Source organism: Varanus komodoensis, unplaced genomic scaffold (assembly GCF_004798865.1).
Source record: "Varanus komodoensis strain SLA01 unplaced genomic scaffold, ASM479886v1 scaffold15, whole genome shotgun sequence".
NCBI lineage: Eukaryota > Metazoa > Chordata > Lepidosauria > Squamata > Varanidae > Varanus > Varanus komodoensis.
Window position 1 is genome coordinate 8304886 of NW_025335440.1, and position 21491 is coordinate 8326376.

Here is a 21491-nt window from a genome sequence, read left to right on the forward strand (position 1 = left end):
GGAACATGTTTAGAAGGGGCAGAGATGATGAGCTGTGCAGAAAAGGCTACTCAAGGAAGGCTTTTCAAAAGCGCCCTCTTTTCAATGGAACTTTTGCCCTGCATTAGGGTTAGGGGTGTGCACCAGGGCAGGGTTAGGCCAGTGGTGGAGAACCTATGGCACGCATGCCACAGTGGGCATGCAGAGCCCTCTCTGTCAGCACGTGAGCCAAGTCGCCCCGGCATCGCCCCAGCACCGCGACTCATTGGCTGTGACTCATCCAGGCCAGCGCATGGCCAGTCAGTGTGCTGCCAAGGATATAAATATAAATTTGTTTGGTCCAACTGTGAGTTGTTTTTTCTAAACCAAAACCTCAGTTTTCAGATTTTATTGCAGTTTTGGCACTTTGCGATAAATAAGTGGTTTTTGAGTTGCAGTTTGGGCACTTGGTCTCTAAAAGTTTCGCCATCACTGCTCTAGATGTTTGAGGCTTGCAATGAAGAGCTGGAATCCATAACTTCATGGAGGGATCCTCCTCGGACACTAATGGTACCCCTTGTTCTTGGAGTAGATGTTCCCAGCATACATTGCTGAGCTATGGATTTCAGCAGTCTAGAGGAGCATGCTCCTTCCAGAGCATACAGGTGCTCTTGAATATGTGGATTGCAGCGATGAAAAACGTTATGCATGCGTATCTGGTACATCAAAAAGGACAGTGGATGTGTGTTGCGCAATGGGAAAAGTTTAGGGTAGCTGATTTCTGGCAAAGTCTAAGCTAAGGAATTCCGTCTACGGTGACTGAAAGCGTGTTTCAAAAGGTTGCCCACACCACGCCTCTTGCAACGATATCTCAGGGGCTTAGCAACCAAGATGATCTTTCAGAAAGAAATGCAAATATACTCACAGGTCGATGGATCTTGATAGTATCACGGACAGCGTCAGTAGAATGCACCCGTACGGTCCAATCTCGAACTGCAAAGCAAGGGGAGGGGCAGTAAGAACGGCACAGTGTCGAGGGGCGATTGCACACCTGTCCTTCAGGACCCAAACGGGTATTCATTTACTGCTCCTGCATTTTAGCCATTTCTATTTGGCCTTTCCAAAATGAGGACGTCCGTGCTGAACACTTCCTAAGTATTCCAGCCATAACTGATTTCAGTGTCCTGTATTCAGAGTGTTGGTTAGAGCAAGAATGCTGAAACTCTGGTCTCCGGATTTCTTTGGTCCACAACTCCCATCATCCCCGGCATCAGCTCTGTAGGCTGAGGCTGATGGGAAGTATAATCCAACAAGCGCAAGACCACAGATTCCCTTACCCCTCCGATACGCAAAGCTACCAGATGAATGCAGGCACACGTTGTTTGCATCGGCAACTGCTCTCCAGGGACCGATCCAGCCCGGCTGCTGAGGGTCCACAGCTGGAAAATCCAGGACTGGGCAAAGCAGAGTGCTGTGGCCCTGGGGGTTCAGCTCCGGAGCGGCACAGGTGCTCCCACCCAAATCACGAGCAGACCAACGCTGCTTTGGTTCTACGAGAAAGTAAGCAACTGGCTTTGTCTGAAGGATCCTTCCGAAATCCGCCAAGATCCGGAGGGGCAGCCCTGGGCGGTGTAGCCCAAGCATCCGAACAACACCAGGCTGGGCACGATGCGCTGCACGCAGCCGCTCTCCCGGACGTGAACGGAAGAGCCACACCGAGCTGAATGCCAGGCCAACTGGGAACAGAAAGGGAGCCCTGCGGGACAGGCAAGGGCGCATCCTGCTCTCCCAGTGGCTGCCCAGCTGCCCGGCCAGAAAGCCATAAGCAGGACGGGAGCACAAAGCGCCACCTGGCCCAAGCTCCCAACGGCTGCTGTATGTGGGCATCCTGCCTCTGGCCTGGGAGGGAGCCGATATCCATCAGGGCTGGCAGCCAAGCAATGCCTTATTTATTAGATTCTCGCACCCCCTTCTCCTTTTTTTTTAAGAATTCAAGGCTCTGCATTATTCCCCTATGGCCACTTAGCCCCCAGCGACCACCCTGCAAGGTAGGTTGGGCTGAGAGCCTGTGCCTGGCCCAGTCATCCAGTGGGCTCCCTGGCTGAGCGGGGACTCGAACCCGGACCACCTGAGCCCCAGACCTGCGCTCTTAACCACGACGCCACACTGGCTCTCACTGCTTATCCCCTGTGAATGAGTCCAGTCCCCTTTTAAAGGCATCACTGCATCTCTCAGAAGCAAATTCCATCTCTTAACTACAGTGTTGTTGTTCGTTGCGAAGTCAGGTCCGACCCATCGCGACCCCATGGACAACACTCCTCCAGGCCCCCCTGTCCTCCACCATCCCCCGGAGTCCACCTAAGCTCACACCAACTGCTTCAGTGCCTCCATCCAGCCCCCTCATCCTCTGCCGTCCCCATCTTCTTTTGCCATCTATTGTTCTCAGCATTAGGCTCTTCTCCAGGGAGTCCTTCCTTCTAATTACGTGGCCAAAGTATTTGAGTTTCATCTTTAGGATCTGGCCTTCTAAAGAGCAGTCGGGGTTGATCTCCTCTAGGACTGACCGGTTTGATTGCCTTGTGGTCCAAGGGACTCGCAGGAGTCTCCGCCAGCACCACAATTCAAGGGCCTCAATCCTTCGGCGCTCAGCCTTCCTTAAGGTCCAGCTTTCACAGCCATACATTGCAACTGGGAAACCCATAGCCTTGACTGTACGCACTTTTGTCGGCAGGGTGATGTCTCTGCTTTTTAGTGTGCTGTCTAGACTTGCCATCGCTTTCCTCCCAAGGAGCAAGCGTCTTTTAATTCCTTGGATGCAGTCCCCGTCTGCGGTGATCTTGGAGTCCAGGAAAATAAAATCTGTCGTTCCCCGAAATTCACAGGGGTTACGTTCCCAAAGCACCAGCAAATTGTGAAAAACCACAAATTTGCTGCCGGCAACGGGCGCTGGCCGCCAAAGCAATGCAGGCAGGGGGCGCAGGCCGGGCCGGGCTGGGGGGGCGGGCACGCGTGTGTGGCGAGGCTGGGGTGTGCACACACAGAGATCGTTTTCTCTGAGCGAGTCCAAACTTGGAGGAAATGATCTCCTTGCGAGTAAGCGAGGCGCAGGCTTACTCGCAAGGAGATTGGCTTGGACTCGCTCGGAGAAAAATCCCGTGAAAGACTGAAGCCACAAACGCTGGACCGCGACTTCACAGGGGTACACTGCATGCGCTACGTCCCGAAGTACTTTCTTTTATCTTTTACCTTCTGTTATCCCATGTCATTCTACAAGCCAGGATAACCCTTGGGGTTCTAGGGATATGAGCCAAGGAAACCTCTCTCCGTGCTTTCTCCACACCATGCCTCATTTTTATTTAAACGTCATTTTAATTGTTCATATTATTTGCTTATTTTATCTGGCGAAGCAACTTATTTTATATTTGGATGTATTATATCTTAATTTTATGTTGCGAGCCGTCCCGAGGCTTCGGCAAATGGGGCGGCATAGAAATGTTTTAAATAAATAAATTTGGTAGCCCTCGCATCACGCCTCCCCTTTACTTGCTTTTTTGCTCAGCCAAACCATCCTAGATGTGTGTAACCTTTCCTCACAGGGAACTGCTTCATCTCCTTGATCATTTTAGCTGCCCTTTTCTGAATTTTCCCCAACTCTACACTATCCCTTTTCAGTGCCATAGCCAGAACCGTGCACAGAATTCTTAGTATGGCTGCCCCGTAGATTTATATAAGGACAGTTGATCTTGGCAGTTTCATTCTCAGCTCCTTTCCTAATTGGGCCTACAATGGAATTTGCTTTTTCCACAGAATTTCACACTTTTCCATTAATGGATTACATTACAGGGTCATCCTCTGCTTTTTCATTGCTGCGTTGCCAATTATTTGCTTCCTTGGTTTTTATTTTGTATTTTATAATGTTGTCCTGAGAATATATGCAAGGAAAGGGAAAAAAGAAACATGATAAATGCACACAGAGACAGATCATGTTTGCATTTTGCTGGCCTGCAGAGGTTCACAGAACTGTATGACGGCACCCATTTCCTGGATAAGCCTCGTACCTCATGAATATGTTGTTGGAGAAACATCAGTAGGTCTTCATAGGTTGTGAGGAAGTGCAACTTAAGCTGTGAAGAGAAGATTGGAGGGTGATGTTCATGCAAAAGTGAATCAATCCGCATCCATAGGTACACAGGAGTGGAGTCAGAACCTGGGTCCAGCAGTCCCCCAAGGTTCAGGGAATATTCTTTTCTTGTCTACTGGGAGACTGAACCCAGGAACTTGTGCATGCAAAACTTATGGGCTTCCTCTCAGGTAAGGCCCTTTAAGGGCCCAGGTAACCAGTCAAATTCCAGGTAAGAACCCCTCAAAAGAAATATATTTGGCCTTGAGTGAGGCCAAGTCACGGTTAGCTTGGCCTAGTTGGAACAGAACTCTGAGTTGTCCAAAGCAGTTCCCTGGGATGCTCTTTCCCATCACAGGTAAGGTAAGATGCTGTCTTGGACCAGGTGTGCAAACCCAGGTCTGCCTAGTCCAGCCTGAGGCCTTATAGATATATTGGGACCACGGTGCACATGCTTGCTGGGAATTATGGGCGTCGTGATCCCAGTGGATCAGGAAGGGCCACCAAGTTGCAAACCACAGACTGGCAACTGGCTCCTTACATGGCTCTCCCAGTCCTTTAACTGGGTGTGCAAACCATGAGTTCTCTCAAGCCAAGATCCCTTCCCCACACGTCCCGCTGGATGGAAGCGGTCCTCCACCCACTGCCGGGAAGATGGGGGCCTTGCGCCGGAGGAGCTAGCACATGCAAACTGCTCCCGAGGAAGGCTTTAATGGAAATCGCTTCTATTTTTTATGATGTTAGTTCCACCAGAATGATCCTTCCAGCTCAGTAGCACTTTCCCCTCGTCTCTGATCTTCCACTTCCCACTGCAGCCTCTTCTTGGAGCGGGGGGGGGGGGGCTGTCATTTAACCACACAACATCCTCCTGCGTTTGAGGCGGATGACATATTCTCAGCAAACATGAAGAATGGTGGCCTGATCTCAGCTTCTAATAAAAGAAAAGCTGGCTCTGGGGCTCCGTTACACCCACTGGCGAGTAATCCGTTGTTACACCCTCTTCCTTCCCTGGGGGAGAGTGGATAGGATGCCCCCCCTCTCCTTGGGGAATAGCATTGTCGGAATATACCAGAAGAGAAACCAAAAAGGGAGAATGTAAAATGATAAACGACTTCTTAAAGGTGACAAATCTAACACATTTCGGAAATATAAGGTGTTTTTTTCCAGGAGCAACCTTCAGAATTAGTGTACTAGTTATTGTTGGTTTCTTCTTCTTCCTCTTCTTCATCATCATCATCATCTCTCTATTGCCAGTAGCTGAAGCTTTTATTAACAATTAATAAAATGCAACAAAGTACAATATCCCAGTAACAGTAAAACCAGTAAAGATCCACTCAAAATTTAAAACCAAATGCTAACAATTGAAATACTCAGACAGCTTCATACCAGCAAAACTAAGTAAACATCTGGACAGGTTTGTTTGAATGAATGAAACACTTCAAAGGGAAAAACTACTTTGAAGGAATAAAACCTGCCTGCTAAAGATTTCTAAAGGACGAAATGTTATTTCAGATGATTCTGTTCCCGAATGTGCCCACAGTGAGAACCTTGTGGTGCCTTGTCGGGGAACACAGGACCAGAACGCAGGAGAACCAGGTTCTAGTCCCTGCTAGGCCATGAAGCTCTCTGGGTGATTTGGGGCCAGTTAAACGCTCACCCTGACTTAACTCGCTGGGTTGTTGCAAGAATCAAATGGAGAGGAGGAATAGGACGCCCTGAAATATCAATACAGAACAGTTTCCTAGCTGGGCCGCACTGAATTGTCTTTGCTAGTGCATCTGAGGACTAGTGTCCTCTTCTGCATTCTTCCTGTGCCTGGGAAAGAAAGTAGGTGGGTCAGTCCAAAGACTTGTCAAAACCTTCTCTGCATTCTCACCATTTATCAGACACTGACTGTATCTTTTCCACTTCTTCTCCATCACCATTAAGGGCTAGAAGCATGGTTTTCCACTTTGATGGATAGCTGGGATTCTCGGCATTCCAGGTCCTGCACTAGAGATTGCAAATTCCACACGTGCAAAATGGAAGGCAGCCCACCTTATCTCCTCTATTTACACACGGTGTGAGAAATGGCAGAAACAGATGTGAAGAAGAAAACCGTACCGTTTCCAAGATTCCATCGGCTTTGTATTTGCCTGCAGGGCTGAACTGCTGAATTCCAGCACACCTAAGAAAGGCAGAGAAACAAAACTGGTTTAGAAGGAAAATAGCAAAGGGTGACTGTACAGGACAGGTCTAACAGATTTTGCGCACATTGGCTTTTAGCGTAGGTTTGCATGGCTTTGTCCTCCTGGTTTTGTGCAGAGAGGGATCCCCGATAGCTGGGGTGGGAAAGGCCTTCTCTGCACATCTGCAGAAATCAACTAGACCTCAAAGAATGCTGTTCCAAGCACAGGACAACCGCAGGTCTCCTTACAAGGGGACGTACTGCTGAGTGATCGGATCACAAGAAGATCCTGGGTCAGTCGCTGGACTACTGCTGTCTTCTCTGTCCAGCAGCAATTCTAGCAGGGGCCTTCCCCTGTCATCTCCTACTGGATCCTGGAGGTAGCAAGCGAAGCCTGGGCCTTCTTGCATGTGAGCCGGGGCGAAACGTTCTGGCTCAGAGAGGCTTTTCAGTGGCCAAGGGTGGGCAGGAACCCACGTGGCACCACAGAGCTATCTACCCTGTCCTGAAAGTCCCAGATCCTGTGTGTGGCATTTCCAGGGGAAGAGACTCCTGGCAACAGGGTTGAGAAAGACCCTTTGCCTGAAGCCTTCAGTGGTCACTGGCAGCTGTAGTTTCTTGTCATGGGTCTTCAAGTTGTCCCCAACTTATGGCGACATTACAAATGCCCAGAAAATGCCCTGTCCTTTGCTGGGGTGGTGAGGAATCCACGTTTGGGGTGGGGATTCATCTGCTTCCTCGGGCACGGCTCTCCAGACTCTCCCCACTGCATGGGGCTCACCAGGAACCGAGCCCTGCGCAACCGCAGCGCAAGCGGCGTCCCTCCTCCGCGCCACGGGCAGCTGCACCGCACAGGGAAGGTGGCTCGTGGCACATCCTCCGCTCCAAGTGTTCCCGGCGGTCCCTGGGCTCGCTTTCTAAGACCAGGCTGAGAGGGGAAGGAAGTCTGCGAACACTACAGTCCATCCCACGAGCTTCATCTCAGTCCTGTCCCTGACAGTCCCGCTCAGCTCTTGCAGACTCAAGCCTGCGGCATCCTTTCGCTAGAGAAGACGGCCTGGGCCAGGACAACGCTGCTCTCACAGCCTTAAACTACTGACTGAAGGGGAAGGAAGAAGGGGAACCCCAGGGTGGTTCGGCCACCGAGGCCCATCGCGGCAGCAGCCGGGACGAAGGCTGGGTAAGCCATGCTCCAGAATGGGAGCTGATGGGAGCTGACATGGCCAGAAGGAATGGTGGCGAATGGGGAACGGAAGGAGCGGTGGTGGGGAAATGACCGCAATGCTGGGGAGGGCTATTTTCCGTAACGTGCCGTTCACTTACAGGGCAATCACTGCTTTCTTGTCGCCGCCTGCGCGCCACAAAATGCGGGCCAGGGCCAGAGCGAGGCATCTGGTCCGGTGCGCTTCCGACAGCTCGGTGCCCCTGCCACGTCGAGACAGGAAAAGAAGCAAAACACATCAAGGGGTGTACATCACACGGACACATGAATAGGTTCTGAGGGTCGACATGTGAGCATGTCCCACGCGCGGGCCCGTCGAGACATGAATGCGCCCTGAAGAACGGCTGCACAGGGACAATACTTCCAGGCACACAGCCTGCGTCTCAGCTGTGTTTGAGGAATCTGGCTGGGGGGTGGGGATCCAGCGGCTTGGTATGCTCTGTGCCAAGAATGGTGCACTTTGCGTGAAGATCTGCGGCCTTCGTGTACTTTGCACACAGAATGACGCACGTTGTGCAAAGAAGCTACGAGCGTTCCCGAGCACCGGCAGATTCGATCTCGGCTTGCTTTCTGGCTGGGGCCGAGCACGCGCAAGAGAGCTGGATTCTGCCCTACTGAGACTTCAGCAGAGACCTGTAATGGGATCTGGGCATGATGCACTGCTCACACGTGAATCAAGGCCTACTCGTGCCAACAGTTCCTCAAGTCGGAGGCCTTCCCCGGCCAATCTGCCCCATCCAAGGGGGCAGCCAGCTCAGCAGAGGCTTATGTGCCTTAAGCCCCAGTTCACCCTGCAGGTCCTATGGAAGGTGCGTGTGTGTGTGTGGGGGGGTGTGGACACACTAAGCTGATGTCATTGCGTCCCTGGCCTGTCCATTTGCATATTCTTCTGAAGTCTGGAGTCATGAGTCTGACCACAAGTGGAGAGCACGGTGTCCAAAGCTGCACTGAGTTAGAAGGACTACGTTGCATTTATACCTCCCTTTCTTCCTTCAGCAAGGAACCCAAAGTGCTAGAAGAGAAGGTTCTCCTCTCCATTTTATCATCCTGTGAGGCAGGTTAGGCTGAGAGTCCATGGTTGGCCCAAAGTGACCCAGTGGGCTCCATGGCAGAGCGAGGACTAGGCCCTGGATCCCCGAGTCTCAGTCCTGCGCTCTAACCACTATGCCAAACAGCTCGTCTGGAGGACCTTGGGCCCATCATTGTCACCGGCCTGATGTACCTCACAGGGCCGTTGTGAGGATAAAATGGAGGGTGGGTGGGGAGGAGGAGGTTGGGATATAAATGCAATACAAAAAGCTTTTGTGGCTGCGTCTTGGTAGGGTGCCAGTTCGAGGTTTTAAGAATAGCTGGTTTTCCCTGCTTTGTGAGTACGGAGAGCAGAGTCAGACAGGCCAGGGTGTTAGAGCAACCGGAAATAATTTCTGAATCAAAAGCTCCTGGAACCAGAAGCTCTCTTAGTCAGAAGGTCTGTCTGCGAACAAGGGGCCAACCCAGATGGCTGGAGCAGCAGGCGAGGCTGCAGGGATCCCACCATATTCCTTCTGCAATGGCTGTTCAGACAGAGATCAAGTGGCCAAGCTTGGACTCCTCTCCCCTGATCTGCACCACCTGTGGCATCCTTTCTCCTGACCGCTAGTGGGTGGCATTCCGTGTGGGGTCTTCCCCATTCCAGGCTGCCTCTCCTGAGCAACGGCAGTCAAGAACTTTAGCTGGCTACTATTCTTTGTATGTTGGCCCCTTGCTTCTTGTCTTGGGCTCTACCCACCATGGGAACGCACTCCCAACACCTTCAAAACAGAATGGAGATGGAGACCGGAGAGCTTGGCCTGTAGCAGTTTTTCGCTGCGGCCTGTTACCCCGGAGGTGTTGCAACGACCTCAAGAGGCATTCGGATTAGCTGTGTGTGGTGCAGGTTTTTGGTTCCTCTTATCTTTTTGCCCAGCTGTCCAACCCCCTTCAAAGAAGAAGGAAGAAGGTTCTCGGACCACACAGCCCCAAAGGTCACTGAATAACAGCATTGTCGTTTCTTTCATGTTGGATGCTTTGATTTGATGTTTAGTCTTCTTAAAACATTAGATCTTTTTGGACCAGGGATGGGAACATTTAACAGCTCTGTATCTCAGGCTGGTATTGGCCATTGTCTGAAGGTCACATGGCGCCTGCGCTGAAAACACCAAAGACTCAAATTTAGAACAGGGTCCATGGAAGATTTTTAAAATTATTTTCTTTGCCTTTAAAAGGAAACTGATGTTACATCCTTTTTCAGTTTGATTTGATCTGATTTAAAGGTCATGTGTTCCTCAGTTAAGGTGAGAATGCAACTCTTTCATCCGTGGTCAGCAAGGAAGCTGGATGGGGGCAAGTCATGGCGGGCGGGGGGACAGAGTGCAAGCCTGAAATTGATCCGCTGCCAGGTTTCCTTGGCACTGACAACTGCAGAAAACCAATTCCGTTGGCGCTGAAGCCTTGGAGCGAGTGGAAAACCAGGCTGGCCAAGAGCTACTCCATCCCTTCTCCTCCGCCACACGCCTCTCTCCCCAGCCGCCAGGCGGACACTGCCAGTGCTGAGTCCAGGTTCCTTGGGCGTGGGGCCAGGACACCTGAAAGCTCTCCTCGCCCTACGGGTACCTGCCCAGATCCCGAGGCCATCCCTTGAGGACCCCCTTTCCAAGCCCCACCTGTAGATGGTGCGGACTAAGGAAGGTCCTTCCAGCAGGCAAGGATCCCTTCTGCCGCTCACCGACAGCTGTTCCCCTCACACGTCTTATTTCAGCACATGCAGGTGTATCTCAGCCGAACACAATCTGTTCAAAGCGGTCCCAAGGATGTTTTCAGTGGGCTATTGCATATCAGGTGTGCGAAACTAGGGTTGTGCGACTCTCACTCACGTGCTCCGTACAGACTGATGTGGTTCTACACAAAAGAGGGGCCCAAGGAACTAGCTGGCTCACACCCCACACCTTTTAAATTGCAATTATTATCATTAGTAGTAGTAGTATTACTACTAGTAGTAGTTTGCTCCTCTCTCATGGAACCTGAGAAAGCTTACCCAGTTACCCTCCACTCCATCTTATCTTCACAACAACCCTCCGAGGTAGGTTAGGCGGAGGGTCTGTGACTGGCCCAAGCTCACCCCGTGGGGACTAGAACCCGGGTCTCCCCGGCCCCAGTCCAACACTCAGCGACACCACGCTGGTGCTCACTTTGCTTTTTCGGCTGCGGCGGCTTCACACGCCCCTGGGAACTGCCCTGTAGATACAAAAGGCCGCGATTCCCTCCGTGGGGGGCGAAGGAGACACGAACGGCACAGCAGGGCTTCCGCGCAAGGAGCGGGCAAACGACAGGACTGAACGCCTCGGTTGTCCCCGACAGTGACCCTGCAGGGCTCAAGCGCACACACGCACTCCCACATAACAACACGCTGTTTGGAGAAGGTTCCTTCCGGTCCGCCATCTCTCCCTGCAAACCAGCCCCCTCTATCAGCATAATGTGCATTGCATGCCCAAACGGGGCTTTTCGGAAGGGGCGTCTCAGGGGCAACGGCTCCATCAACACGAGCTCATCAATCTGTAGTTTATCTCCCTTCAATAAGGTCAAGTTCAGGAAGACCCGTTTTCCCCTCGCAACAATAGAGGGGATTTTCGTTCAATTGGGAATGGAAAGCTCTCTGGCCTTCGGAACTGTTGACTTACCAAGCGCGGCTGTTCCTGTTACTGTCTCCAAAGATAAGATGTCGCAGGACACATGCTTGAACCGCTGCCAGGATCCCGCACGGGCCACCCTGGATCGCAGCATAAGCCACGAGATGAAGGAAAACAATACATGTCAGTTGACACTTGGGTGGGAATCCTCCGAAAGCCGGAGCATTTTGTTTAGACTGCAGGCAGCCCGTCCCTCCGCCCGCCCCGAATTTATTTTGGCCACCGTTTATGCGACACCAGAGATGTTGCAAGGGAGAGAAGCGTTGTGCTTCTGCTCTGAAGTTCGCTTCCACTGCAGAGCTCAGCTTAGACTCGATCATCACCCGAGATGTAACCCTAAAGTGGGAAATCCCATTTGTTGGAGCTCCAGGAGCTCCAGGAATTCTGCCTTAGAATTCAAAGACAGGCCACAATAAGCATCTGAAATGCACAGGCCTCTAGTATGATTGGTGCAAAAGCAGTGGGCTGCTCCAAATTGCAGTTTGTGCCGCTTTCTCCTGGGCCAGTCAGCCACTTCTGCTCAGGTTGCACGGGAGGCAGGTGACTTTTGGGTGCTCAGATGTCACTGGCCGTTTCTTTAGAAATGCACAGATTGCAATTTGTCCGCAGGCTGGCGCTGCACTCACCGCGGCAAATCGGTGCCAACGCAGGGCCAGCGAAGTGGAATCTGTGGAGCTGACTTGCGAAAATCCATTGGATTTTGTTTCCCTCATCAGATTCCTTACACATCCATAATACCTTAATCTTAAACATGGATCGTGGCCAAATTCATGCTTGAGGATGGGTGCTGAGGAACTCGTGCCCAAAGCCTTATAGATAATGCTCTTGGCTATAGGGGTGTTCCTGGATTGCCCTCCTCCAGTTTTTCTTCCAGCCCTGCGGTCATTTTCTTTTGTTCCATGTATCTACTGAGCACAAGGTTAAAAAATATGGAGAGTTTGTGGCCTGAAATGTGTGTGCCAGGCCTCTGTCATACAAAGTTGCACATGAAGGGGGGATCCGCCGTGATTGGGGTCCCACAGAGTTTGGTGCACCTAGAGCTTCGCTGCAGGTGTGCAGCTGAGCACCTAGACTCAGGTACATGAGCCAACAGGCACAGTCCTTCTTCCAGCATCCTATGGAAACATGGAGGGACTGTGAGCTAGCAGGGTTTTTATATTCTGGAAGCGAAGCAGGGCACTCTCCACAGGTTGCACCTATGGAATTTGACCAGTACAGGTGAGTGAAGACTTTGTTTCAGCCTGTTTTTGTTGCAAATATGCCAAAACTCCTAACGTTCCCATTCAGGAGAGAAAGAGATTTTAGAATATTGAATGTGGGAGAAACTGGCAATATTGCCATTTCCTAATGACTTGCAAAAAGTTATCTTAATGCAACTGTGCAATCCATATTTTCAAGAGTCTTTTGGGGAATATATTTACATACGGGAGGTGAACGCAGGCTCAAACTAGTACAGCGGTCTTGTGAATGCTACTAGGCTCTTGCATGTTTTCCACCGGTGCCTGAGAAATTCCCCCGTGGTTTTTTTCCCAGTAATTCCTAGAACGTGACTTTTCACTCATTACCTTTTTTTGTACGAGGCCATACTTCAGCTGAGGATTATTGTTAAAGGCAAAGCTCTGGATTTTCCATTCCTCGCTGAAGCAGCCGAGGCTGGAGCCGAACAGCAGGATTTTTAGGTCCTTAATCGAAAGAAAAGGGAAACAGAAAACAAAGAAAAGGATAGGCACCCTGCAATTTTGAAAACAGAGATATTTGCAGTGGCGCAGCTGTTCCCTGGACTTGGAAAGGACCCATCCGAGAGGTCTAAATCTGCCTGAACTGGCGTCAACCACCCAGAGAACTTCAGCTATTGGGTGGTGCAGAAGTTAAACGAATCAGTAAAACAGTTGGGTTGCTTCTGTTGTGAAGCACACAACTCCTATTGCTTGACTTCTTCTTGGTCTGCTAGAAGAGCAATGGAACTGTCGGTTATGCTTGATCACACAAAACCCAATGCTTGGCAACCGGAAGACCCAAACTCAGAAGCATCTGGTTATCCAGTGGCGAGTAGGAAGCATGGCGGAGGCCATCCCCACCTGCCCGTCCTCCGGACTTGCCAACTGCACTCCGGGCTCTTTAGTCTTCCAGCAAGGACACTTTGGAGAGGAGGAAAAAAACCTGGAGAAGGTGCAGGGGAATTAGCTTCCTTCCAAGGGTGAGCGGCCATCTCTGACCATGGAATTAGGACTCTGAACAAAGCTGATCCCTGGGATGCTCAACCAGGGACCACATGGTTGCTTTCCTAAATTGTAGCACCGCTGTGACTACAGGAATTCATGGAATCATGGAATAGTAGAGTCGGAAGGGGCCATGAAGGTCATCCAGTCCAACCCCCTGCTAGGGCAGGACACCACATTATACCATCCCACTCAGATGGCTCGCCTGTGTGGGAGAGCCACCACCTCTCCAGGCAGCCGGTTCCACTGCCGTGTTGCTCTGACAGTGGGGAAGCTTTTCCCGATGTCCAGCCTGAACCTGGGTTGTCGCAACTTGGCTTGATTATTCCGTGTCCTGCACTCCGGCATCAGCGAGAAGAGATCTTGACCTTCCTCTTTGTGACAGCCTTTGGGGTACTTCTAGAGGGATCTCATGTCCCCCCTCAGCCTTCTCTTCTCAAGGCCGAGCATGCCCAGTGCTCTCCATCTCTCCTCACATCTCCCCTCTCGGTCTCTCCTCACCCTCGAATGGATGTTGCTTCCATTGTCCCGAGACCCCATTACCTGCCATACTCTGGGGGGCCACTGATGATGGCCCCGAGCACTGGGTCCCCAGCTTTGGTCCCAAGGTCCAACCCAAGCTGCAGCGCTGTTTTTTCTGCAACCGCTCCTAATCGGGGAAAAGGACGACTGAGGCACAATGCTTGCGCCATGAATATGGTATGCAGCCTGGTTATTCAAGCGTGGAGTCGTTTTTTCCTTTCCTTACAGCGTCCCTCCAGCACGAAAATTATGTGTCACCGCAGCAGTACCAGACTTTGGCTGCAGTTCCACTGGGGTCGGATTGTCTTAAATCATTTTCAGGAAGCCCATGTCGAGTCTAATTGTTAAAAAAAGGAGAGTGCCGGGGGAAAGAGAATTCATGCATAATTGCAAAATGTTCTAAGAGTATTTGCTTGCCGCTCCCAGCTCATGGATGTTTCTAGACTCACTTAAAAGGAAACATTAAAAAACTGAGCTCCGGGTAAATGAAAGGAAAATATACAGACCGAGGAGGACCAGCCAGAAAATGTAGCAATGTGGTGCGCTCCATCTCACGATGCCAGCCAGGCCTCTGAGCCTGTACCAGGAGACTCCGTTTCATTTTTGCTGTCGATTTCTGTCCCCGCCAATATTTGAAGTCCAGGGACCAAGGACCCCTGGGGCATCCCCCTCACACACCAAAGAGGCTTTCTTTTTGTGTTTGTGCTTCTAAAAACTTTCCCCCACCCATTCTGATACCTGCGTTTTATGCATGGATGGCACCATTTTGACAAGGCAAGGATCCATACCTTGAATTTGAGGATTTCCACAGCAGTTCCTGTCCTGTCACCCGAACCCTGACAGTGCCCTTCCTTTAAAAGGTCTCAGAAGTCCATTTAGAGGGGACAGAAAACCAGAAGATGTTCTTAACGGCCAAGAGATGCCAGGGCCCCAACTGGGAACCCAAAGGTCCCCGTGCTATGTCCTCGCTTGGTGAGTCACCATGGGCTGAAGGACATTCCCTGGCCAGCAGAAGCTTCCTATGTTCAGAAGGGAAGATGCCCCATCGGGAAGGCTTCTGGGATAATCCACCAGAGATGCTGGCCAATTGGCTGAGTTCTAAGGACTCTGGCTCATTGATTCTGGCTCCTGGCGCTCAAATCCATTATAGATTTCACAACATTTCCCATTCCCTCCTTAAAGGGGGCCTAAGCAATAATTTTAAATAAAAATGCATGGCATATTTTGGAGAGCCAGTGTGGTGTCGTGGTGAAGAGTGCAGGACTGGGACTCAGGCGACCTGGGTTCGAGTCCTCGCTCAGCCATGGAGCCCACTGGGTGACTTTGGGCCAGTCGCAGACTCTCAGCCCAACCTACCTCACAGGGTTGTTGTTGTGGGGATAAGATGAGGAGGAGAATGATGTAAGCTGCCTTGAGCCCTTTGTAGGAAAAGGCAGGATATAAATTGAAAAATAAATAAATAAACATTTTAAATGCCTTTCCCAACTATATTTAAATGCACATCCTAGGGCTCTAGAGTGCTTCCTCAGCCTCGCCCTCTCCAGAGAGTTTGGACTACAACTCTCATCAGCCACAACTAGCAGGCTGAAGGGTCAGGGATAATGGCAACTGTGGCTGAATATCTTTGGAAGATAACGGGTGATGAGACAGTCTAAGCTTCCTTTGTACAGGCAATTATCCAGACTTGGGGCTCTCAAGTTTGAATGGAGGAGTGTATGTTTACTCAACCCTGCATTATACTTGAAAGAACTGCAGAACAGTGTTTTGAAGGCCCTAGAAATGAAGAGCTCCATCTGAAACCCACTCCAGACCCACTTGTAGGTCCTGCCAGCTAACTTAAAGAGCAACCTGACGGTGCCAGGAGTACAGCCCAGGTGTTAGAGAATCCTCTGGAGTTCCAAGCCCCAGGGCCAGAGACACAGCTGCAACTTTGGAAGGGACCTCCGTACTTGGGACCTGGATACTTGAAGGAACGCCTGCGTCCATATCTGCCCTCCCTCCCCTTGAGATCGGCAGCAGAGGCCCTTCTCCGGGAACCCTCCGTGAAAGACATCAGGAGGGTGAGTACCCGGAGGAGGGCCTTCTCTGCGGTGGTGCCCCACCTATGGAATGCGCTCCCCAGAGAGGTCCGCCTGGCGCCGTCGTTATTTGTTTTTTGGCACCAGGCCAAGACCTTTTTATTTAAATGTTATTTTAATTCATTCTAACTTATTTATTAGTTTTAAATTATTGCCTGGATGTTTCCAGTTTTTTATGTATTGTACTGTTATTCATCTGTTGGAAGCCGCCCCGAGGCTTTTGCGAATGGGGCAGCATACAAGAATTCCAAACAAACAAACAAAGAAATAAATCCTTGATACCTCTCCCTGTCCCCTGGAGCAAGAATCATGCCCACTGTTTTCCAAGGTCTCAGACATCCTTGGAGGACACTGGAGAGGTATGTAAGGGGTGAACCCTACAGCTTCCCAGTCCTTGGCCGGTCCCCCAGCGTATCTCCATCCATAATGGGTCTGGAAATCCACCTATAAAGTCTTACACATTTCAGGACCCCAACATCAGATGGAATACCCTTTCCGACCACAGCTGCCATGCTCAATATCTCAGCCCTTCCTCCAATGCCATCTCCAAAGGATGCTCCATTGGTGGCGACAAGGAGAAGGGCCTTCGGTGTAGAAGACCTCAAAGGAAGGAACGATTTCTCCTCCAAGGACCACCTGGCACCAATGTCACTCTCTTTTTGGTGCCAGGTTCAGGCAGCCTTCTTTCTTGAGGCATGTACCAACTCCAAATAACACATGGGGGTGGAAGGTATTGCCCGCTGCTTTTTAGCAGGCCTAGTGGTACAGACTGGTCTTTGTTGTTTCTGTTGTCAAAATCCGGTTTCCATTCTTTTGGTGTATTTTTGTTATTTTTAATGTTGTTTATATTTTATATGGCACGTCATAGCATTTATTAACTGCTGAACACCATGCTCAGAACTTTGGCTATTGGACAGTACAGAAACCAAATCACAAAAGCATAGAATAGTTGAGTTGGAAGGGGCCAAGAAGCCACCAGGCCCAACCTCCTGCTGTTACTGGTCACCAGTTTACACCATCCCAGATGAAGAAGTCTAGAGGGGGGAAACCCTGAAGCATCCCGGAGAGGTGAGAATCATCTCCCTTGACCTGCCTGCCCTGTTGGGGGCTTCTTGCCAGAACACAGGAGACATGGAAATTTCCAACTGTGAAGGCTTCCATCCCACAGGGGCTCAACATATAGGACTATGCCCTTATTGGGTTAGGGGTAGGAGCACGGATCTTGACCTTCTTGGGTACAGAACAACCATCATTCAGCCCTCCCAGCTGTAGAACCTGAAACAGCTTTCTGCATTAACTACTTCTGTGCATTTCTTACTCTTGCAAGGTAGAAGTCAACGGGCTTTGAAGTCACTTGGAGTATACAGAGAAGGGAAGGTTTGGGAACCTGGCAAATCTCCTCCAGTGCTTCTTCATCCTCAACATCAACTAAAGTAAGGGAAGAAAACAACGGTTTAATATCCAGAACATGCGCTAAAAATCCACTCTTGCGTAACTCCCTGTCTCAGCTTTGGTAAGATGCCATGTAATATTTTCTCTTTCGGTCTTTTATTTATGTGCACATACCAGTAAAGGTGGAAGAGAGTTGTGGAGAGAGAGGAGTAGATATAGAAAATGAAAGAAAAGTAATAAAAACATTTAAGTTACTTCCTGGGTAGGGGATTCAGATTAGAAATGTATCCGAGTATGGAAAGGTGAGAGCACAAAGTTTAAGTTTAAACTTAATCAGATGAGTGTGCTGATTTTGGTTTTTCAGTTTTTGCAAATTGAAGTCTGACTTGTCCTGTACTTTGATAATTCAAAATTTCTGTGAAAATATATAAGCCTTTATTGCACCTTTCTCCTAACACATGCATTTTTCCTAAAAGTTGCAAACAGTTTTCTCAATTTAAAGCATTATAATATTTCCCTAAAATATGCATTTTTGTGTGCATTTTAAAGGGAGAACTCCATTGGAAAATTCAGAGAATATAACCAAGTTTTGGTTCACACAGTGATTCAAAAAAGTGAGTATGTTTTTTCCCTGATCCCTATTTAAATTTTAAGGTAGGTTAGTTTAGGCTCAGTGTTAGGTGACATTTCCTAACTCTAAAAGGATTTCACTTGCCCACGGAAGGTATACAGAATCTCATTTCGTGGGGCTTTCTAAAACCTTTTCCATTAAAACATTAAATGAACATAAAGAAAATCAATTGAGATTTTATAGAGAAGAACATACCAAGTTCCAAAGCATCTTTATGAAGCTGGTCTCTGCTGAAAGCGGATATAGGAGTCTTTCTGGAAGGAAAGAAAATTAAGCACACAAATTACCAACTTGATATGATTCCTCCTGAAACTTTTCTGGAAGTAAATCTGCAGTTCTTGTCTTGATTTTCTGCTGAATTATTGTATCATATAATGCAGGTGATTCAAGTGGGTATGCTGTTTCCTTTCAGGTCAGGATTCAGCTTACTTAAATGTGCTTTTTTGCAAATATCCTGGACAGGAAACCAACAAGTGGGTCTTAGATCAAATCAAGCTAGAGTTTTCTCTAGAAGGAAAAATGACAGAACTGAGGCTGTCCTACTTTGGGAACAATGTAAGAAGGCAAAGCTCTCTGGAGAAGAAAATCATGCTTGGAAAAGTCAAAGGCAGAGGAAGAAAAGGAAGGCCAAACAAGAGATGGCTGGACTCCATAAAGGAAGCCACAGCCTTGAATTTGCAAGGGCTCAGCAGGGCTGCCATGGATGGGACGCTCCACAGGGCTTTCATTCGTAGGGTTGCCCCAAGCCGGAGACAACTTGATGGCACATCACAACAGCAAAATGTGCTTTAGCTTGGGAGCTGCAGTCAAAAATGATTTCCGTAGTCTATGTCTCACCTGGAAAAAGAATGACACTAATCCACACCCAAATGCGACAACAACTTAAGGGCTGGTACCCTGGACATGTATTCCCAGTCGGGCAAAAGACACAATGAGATTACATCAGTAATGACTGACTCTTAACACCCCTCGTTTCCTCTCCCGGCTTTTCGTAGGCATGAGATCTGGGACCTCCCTAACACAATTCGGTTTACTGGCAGTCAGCTGTTTGTGCACCGAAAGACTGTAAAGCATTCCTTCGGTCGCTCTCTGCCGGAAAAGTCGCTTTAACGTGGCACGACTCAAACAGGCACCCTGAAGGACTGTATATGCATGCTTTAGAGTTGAACATGAATCACCAGCATTGGAGATGAAGCGTTCAGGGCTGAAGCAAACTGCAGATGTTCACAAGCACACAGACCGGTCTTTATGAGATGCAAATGAATACACTGGAAGGAGATAAAAATGATGTTGGAGTGGAACGGGGTTGTGTTTTACAAGGATGTTGAACAACACACTGACAGGTGCAAAAGCAGTCTAAGCGGCCAGGATGGGGCCCGCACCCACAGCTGAGGGGAGGGGCTTCTGTAAGATCATTTGGGTGGATTTCTGTGAAGAATAGAGGGTGGGGGATAAAAATAAGAGGAGAAGGGCATTCATGTTTCCATCCTGGGTTTCTTGGAGTAGAAGTTGCTCCAGAGGATAGAAAGAAAAGAAGGAGGGAGGGAGGGAGAAGACAAGGGAGGGAGGGAGGGAGGGAGGAGTAAGGCTGAGCACAGAAAAGGCAAACTATATTTTGAAGAGATGGACACCTATCTCGTACCTATTGATCAAGGGGTGAAACAAGCCTCTATTTCTCATTCTGAAAGGACAAGCAGGAAGTTCTGCTTGGACAAGTTCCTACCCTTTTGCTGCTTATTTGCAAGAGGCCTCCGACTGGCCACTGCAGGAAGAACAGCGCTGGCTGAGCTGCACCCCTTGATCTGAGGTAGCAAAGCAGCGACTAGGACAGCTTTTTCTTAAAGTCTCTGTGAATGTGCCCCTGGGCAGGCTGCCCCCAACACGCCTCGCTGTGAACCCTGGTTACCTTCAACTGGGATCCAAGTGCTGTGTTTTCCTGTATGTTTCGAACAGGTGCTGGAAGGAAGAGGAAGAGGAAGAGGAAGAGGAAGAGGAAGAACCTCTCTCCCATGTGGGCTGGACAATGTGCGTGGGCAAGAGTAGGTCGCATCTTGCTCCATCTTCCCCCTCCATAATGGGACCCCTCTTGCAACTTCACGGCACTCTGCCTTCCTCCACCTCCCCGTCCTTGGGCAACGTACCGGTGATGGTACGAGGAGAAGCACGTTACTGCGATGTTTTGGGCAGCTTAAGGGACCAGGCGTCCCACGCAGGCGATTGAGCAAGCTGGTGGCGGAAGCACAGCTTGCTCTGCCCCTCCTCTGCTTCCTTGGCTCCAAGCGAGCCCCAGAAGGAAACAGAGGCTTGAAAACCAAATACAGCTTGCTCCGTTCTTGCTTTGCCAGTCGACTTGACAAGCTCTGTCTCTCTGTCTCGGAAGTCGGCAGCTTGCTTCCTCCAACAGGTGCACAGACCCAGGACAAAAGCCCACGGAGACGCCACTGCCACCCAAACTTGTGGCAGTCTGTGCAGGGCGAGGCGTCTCCTCCTGACCCGCAAAGCAGACCAGCGGCCGAGTCAGACCATCTAAGCAAGGTGCGTCAGAGCAGGAGGCAAGGAGGCGCAGGTGCCACCGGGAGGCCTCATGGCTCGGCAGCGCACGTCTTCTCCACACCCCACCTCCCTTCTAAACCCCTTCTCTGAGGCCACTTGTGCAAGCCAGAAGCAGCAGCCATGCCCAGAGCAGAGCAGAGCAGAGCAGAGCGGGCCCTCCAAGTGTTAGAACTGGGATTCCAGAAGCTCCCATGGCCCTCTAGACCCTGTCCAGGGGTCCCAGGATGGCTGTTCCACTTCTGCATCTCCCACCCTTCCATGCAAGGAGCTCAGGAGAGCTAACATCCCAGGTAAAAACAATCCAGCACATAAACACCAAGAAAGCCATGGCACTAAAATTACAAATGCACAATAAAATGCAATAGATCTAGGCTGGGGTGTGTGTGTGTGTGTTGGGGGGCTGACCTCCTCGGGCACATTGGGTTGCATCCAATGTTCACCTAACACAGAGCCCCTGAAATGAATGGGTCTTAGATTAGTTAATAGCCCTATCCAAGATGAGCATTCGATGCAAACAAGGACACTCGAAATAGTGGGGATGAATCTAAGTGCCACGCAATCTTTGGGCCTCAGGCCGAATAAGTGTGTTTTCCTAAATTTCAGCCTTGTATCGGCAAACTAAATTTGCTGTTGGGTCCGGCCGTCTCCAATCTGCCAAGGGGATCATCTCAGCGAAAGCATCAGTGGTGTAAACTGGAATATAGTCTCAGATAAGCAAAGCTGAGGTAAGTCAGGGGACCACGGTGCACGGCCTGTGTACTGCTTTCAGTTCATGGACAACTTTGCTCAAGGGGGTCTGCGGGTGAGGAGGAATCACAAGCTGAAAGCCCGGCTCGTGCAAACGAAGGGGATTTCTGGGGCCAGAAAATATTTGGGAGAATATTACTACTCTTTCCACTTTGTCCTACGAACACGTCATCACAAT

The 21491-nt window shown here is 50.0% G+C and overlaps 1 protein-coding gene across 1 annotated transcript in view; it reads right to left on the bottom strand.

The window, feature by feature from the left end:
• The window catches only part of MINDY4 (MINDY lysine 48 deubiquitinase 4), a 112687-nt gene that overhangs the window by 52896 nt on the left and 38300 nt on the right, over nucleotides 1-21491 (bottom strand). The window contains exons 6-13 of the mRNA XM_044424988.1: nucleotides 18209-18267; nucleotides 17309-17418; nucleotides 12737-12853; nucleotides 11163-11251; nucleotides 7569-7670; nucleotides 6182-6245; nucleotides 4017-4082; nucleotides 884-951 (exon numbers count right to left, since the gene is read on the bottom strand). Coding sequence (XP_044280923.1) covers nucleotides 884-951; nucleotides 4017-4082; nucleotides 6182-6245; nucleotides 7569-7670; nucleotides 11163-11251; nucleotides 12737-12853; nucleotides 17309-17418; nucleotides 18209-18267 — 675 coding nt within the window. The remainder of the gene's footprint in view (nucleotides 1-883; nucleotides 952-4016; nucleotides 4083-6181; nucleotides 6246-7568; nucleotides 7671-11162; nucleotides 11252-12736; nucleotides 12854-17308; nucleotides 17419-18208; nucleotides 18268-21491) is intronic.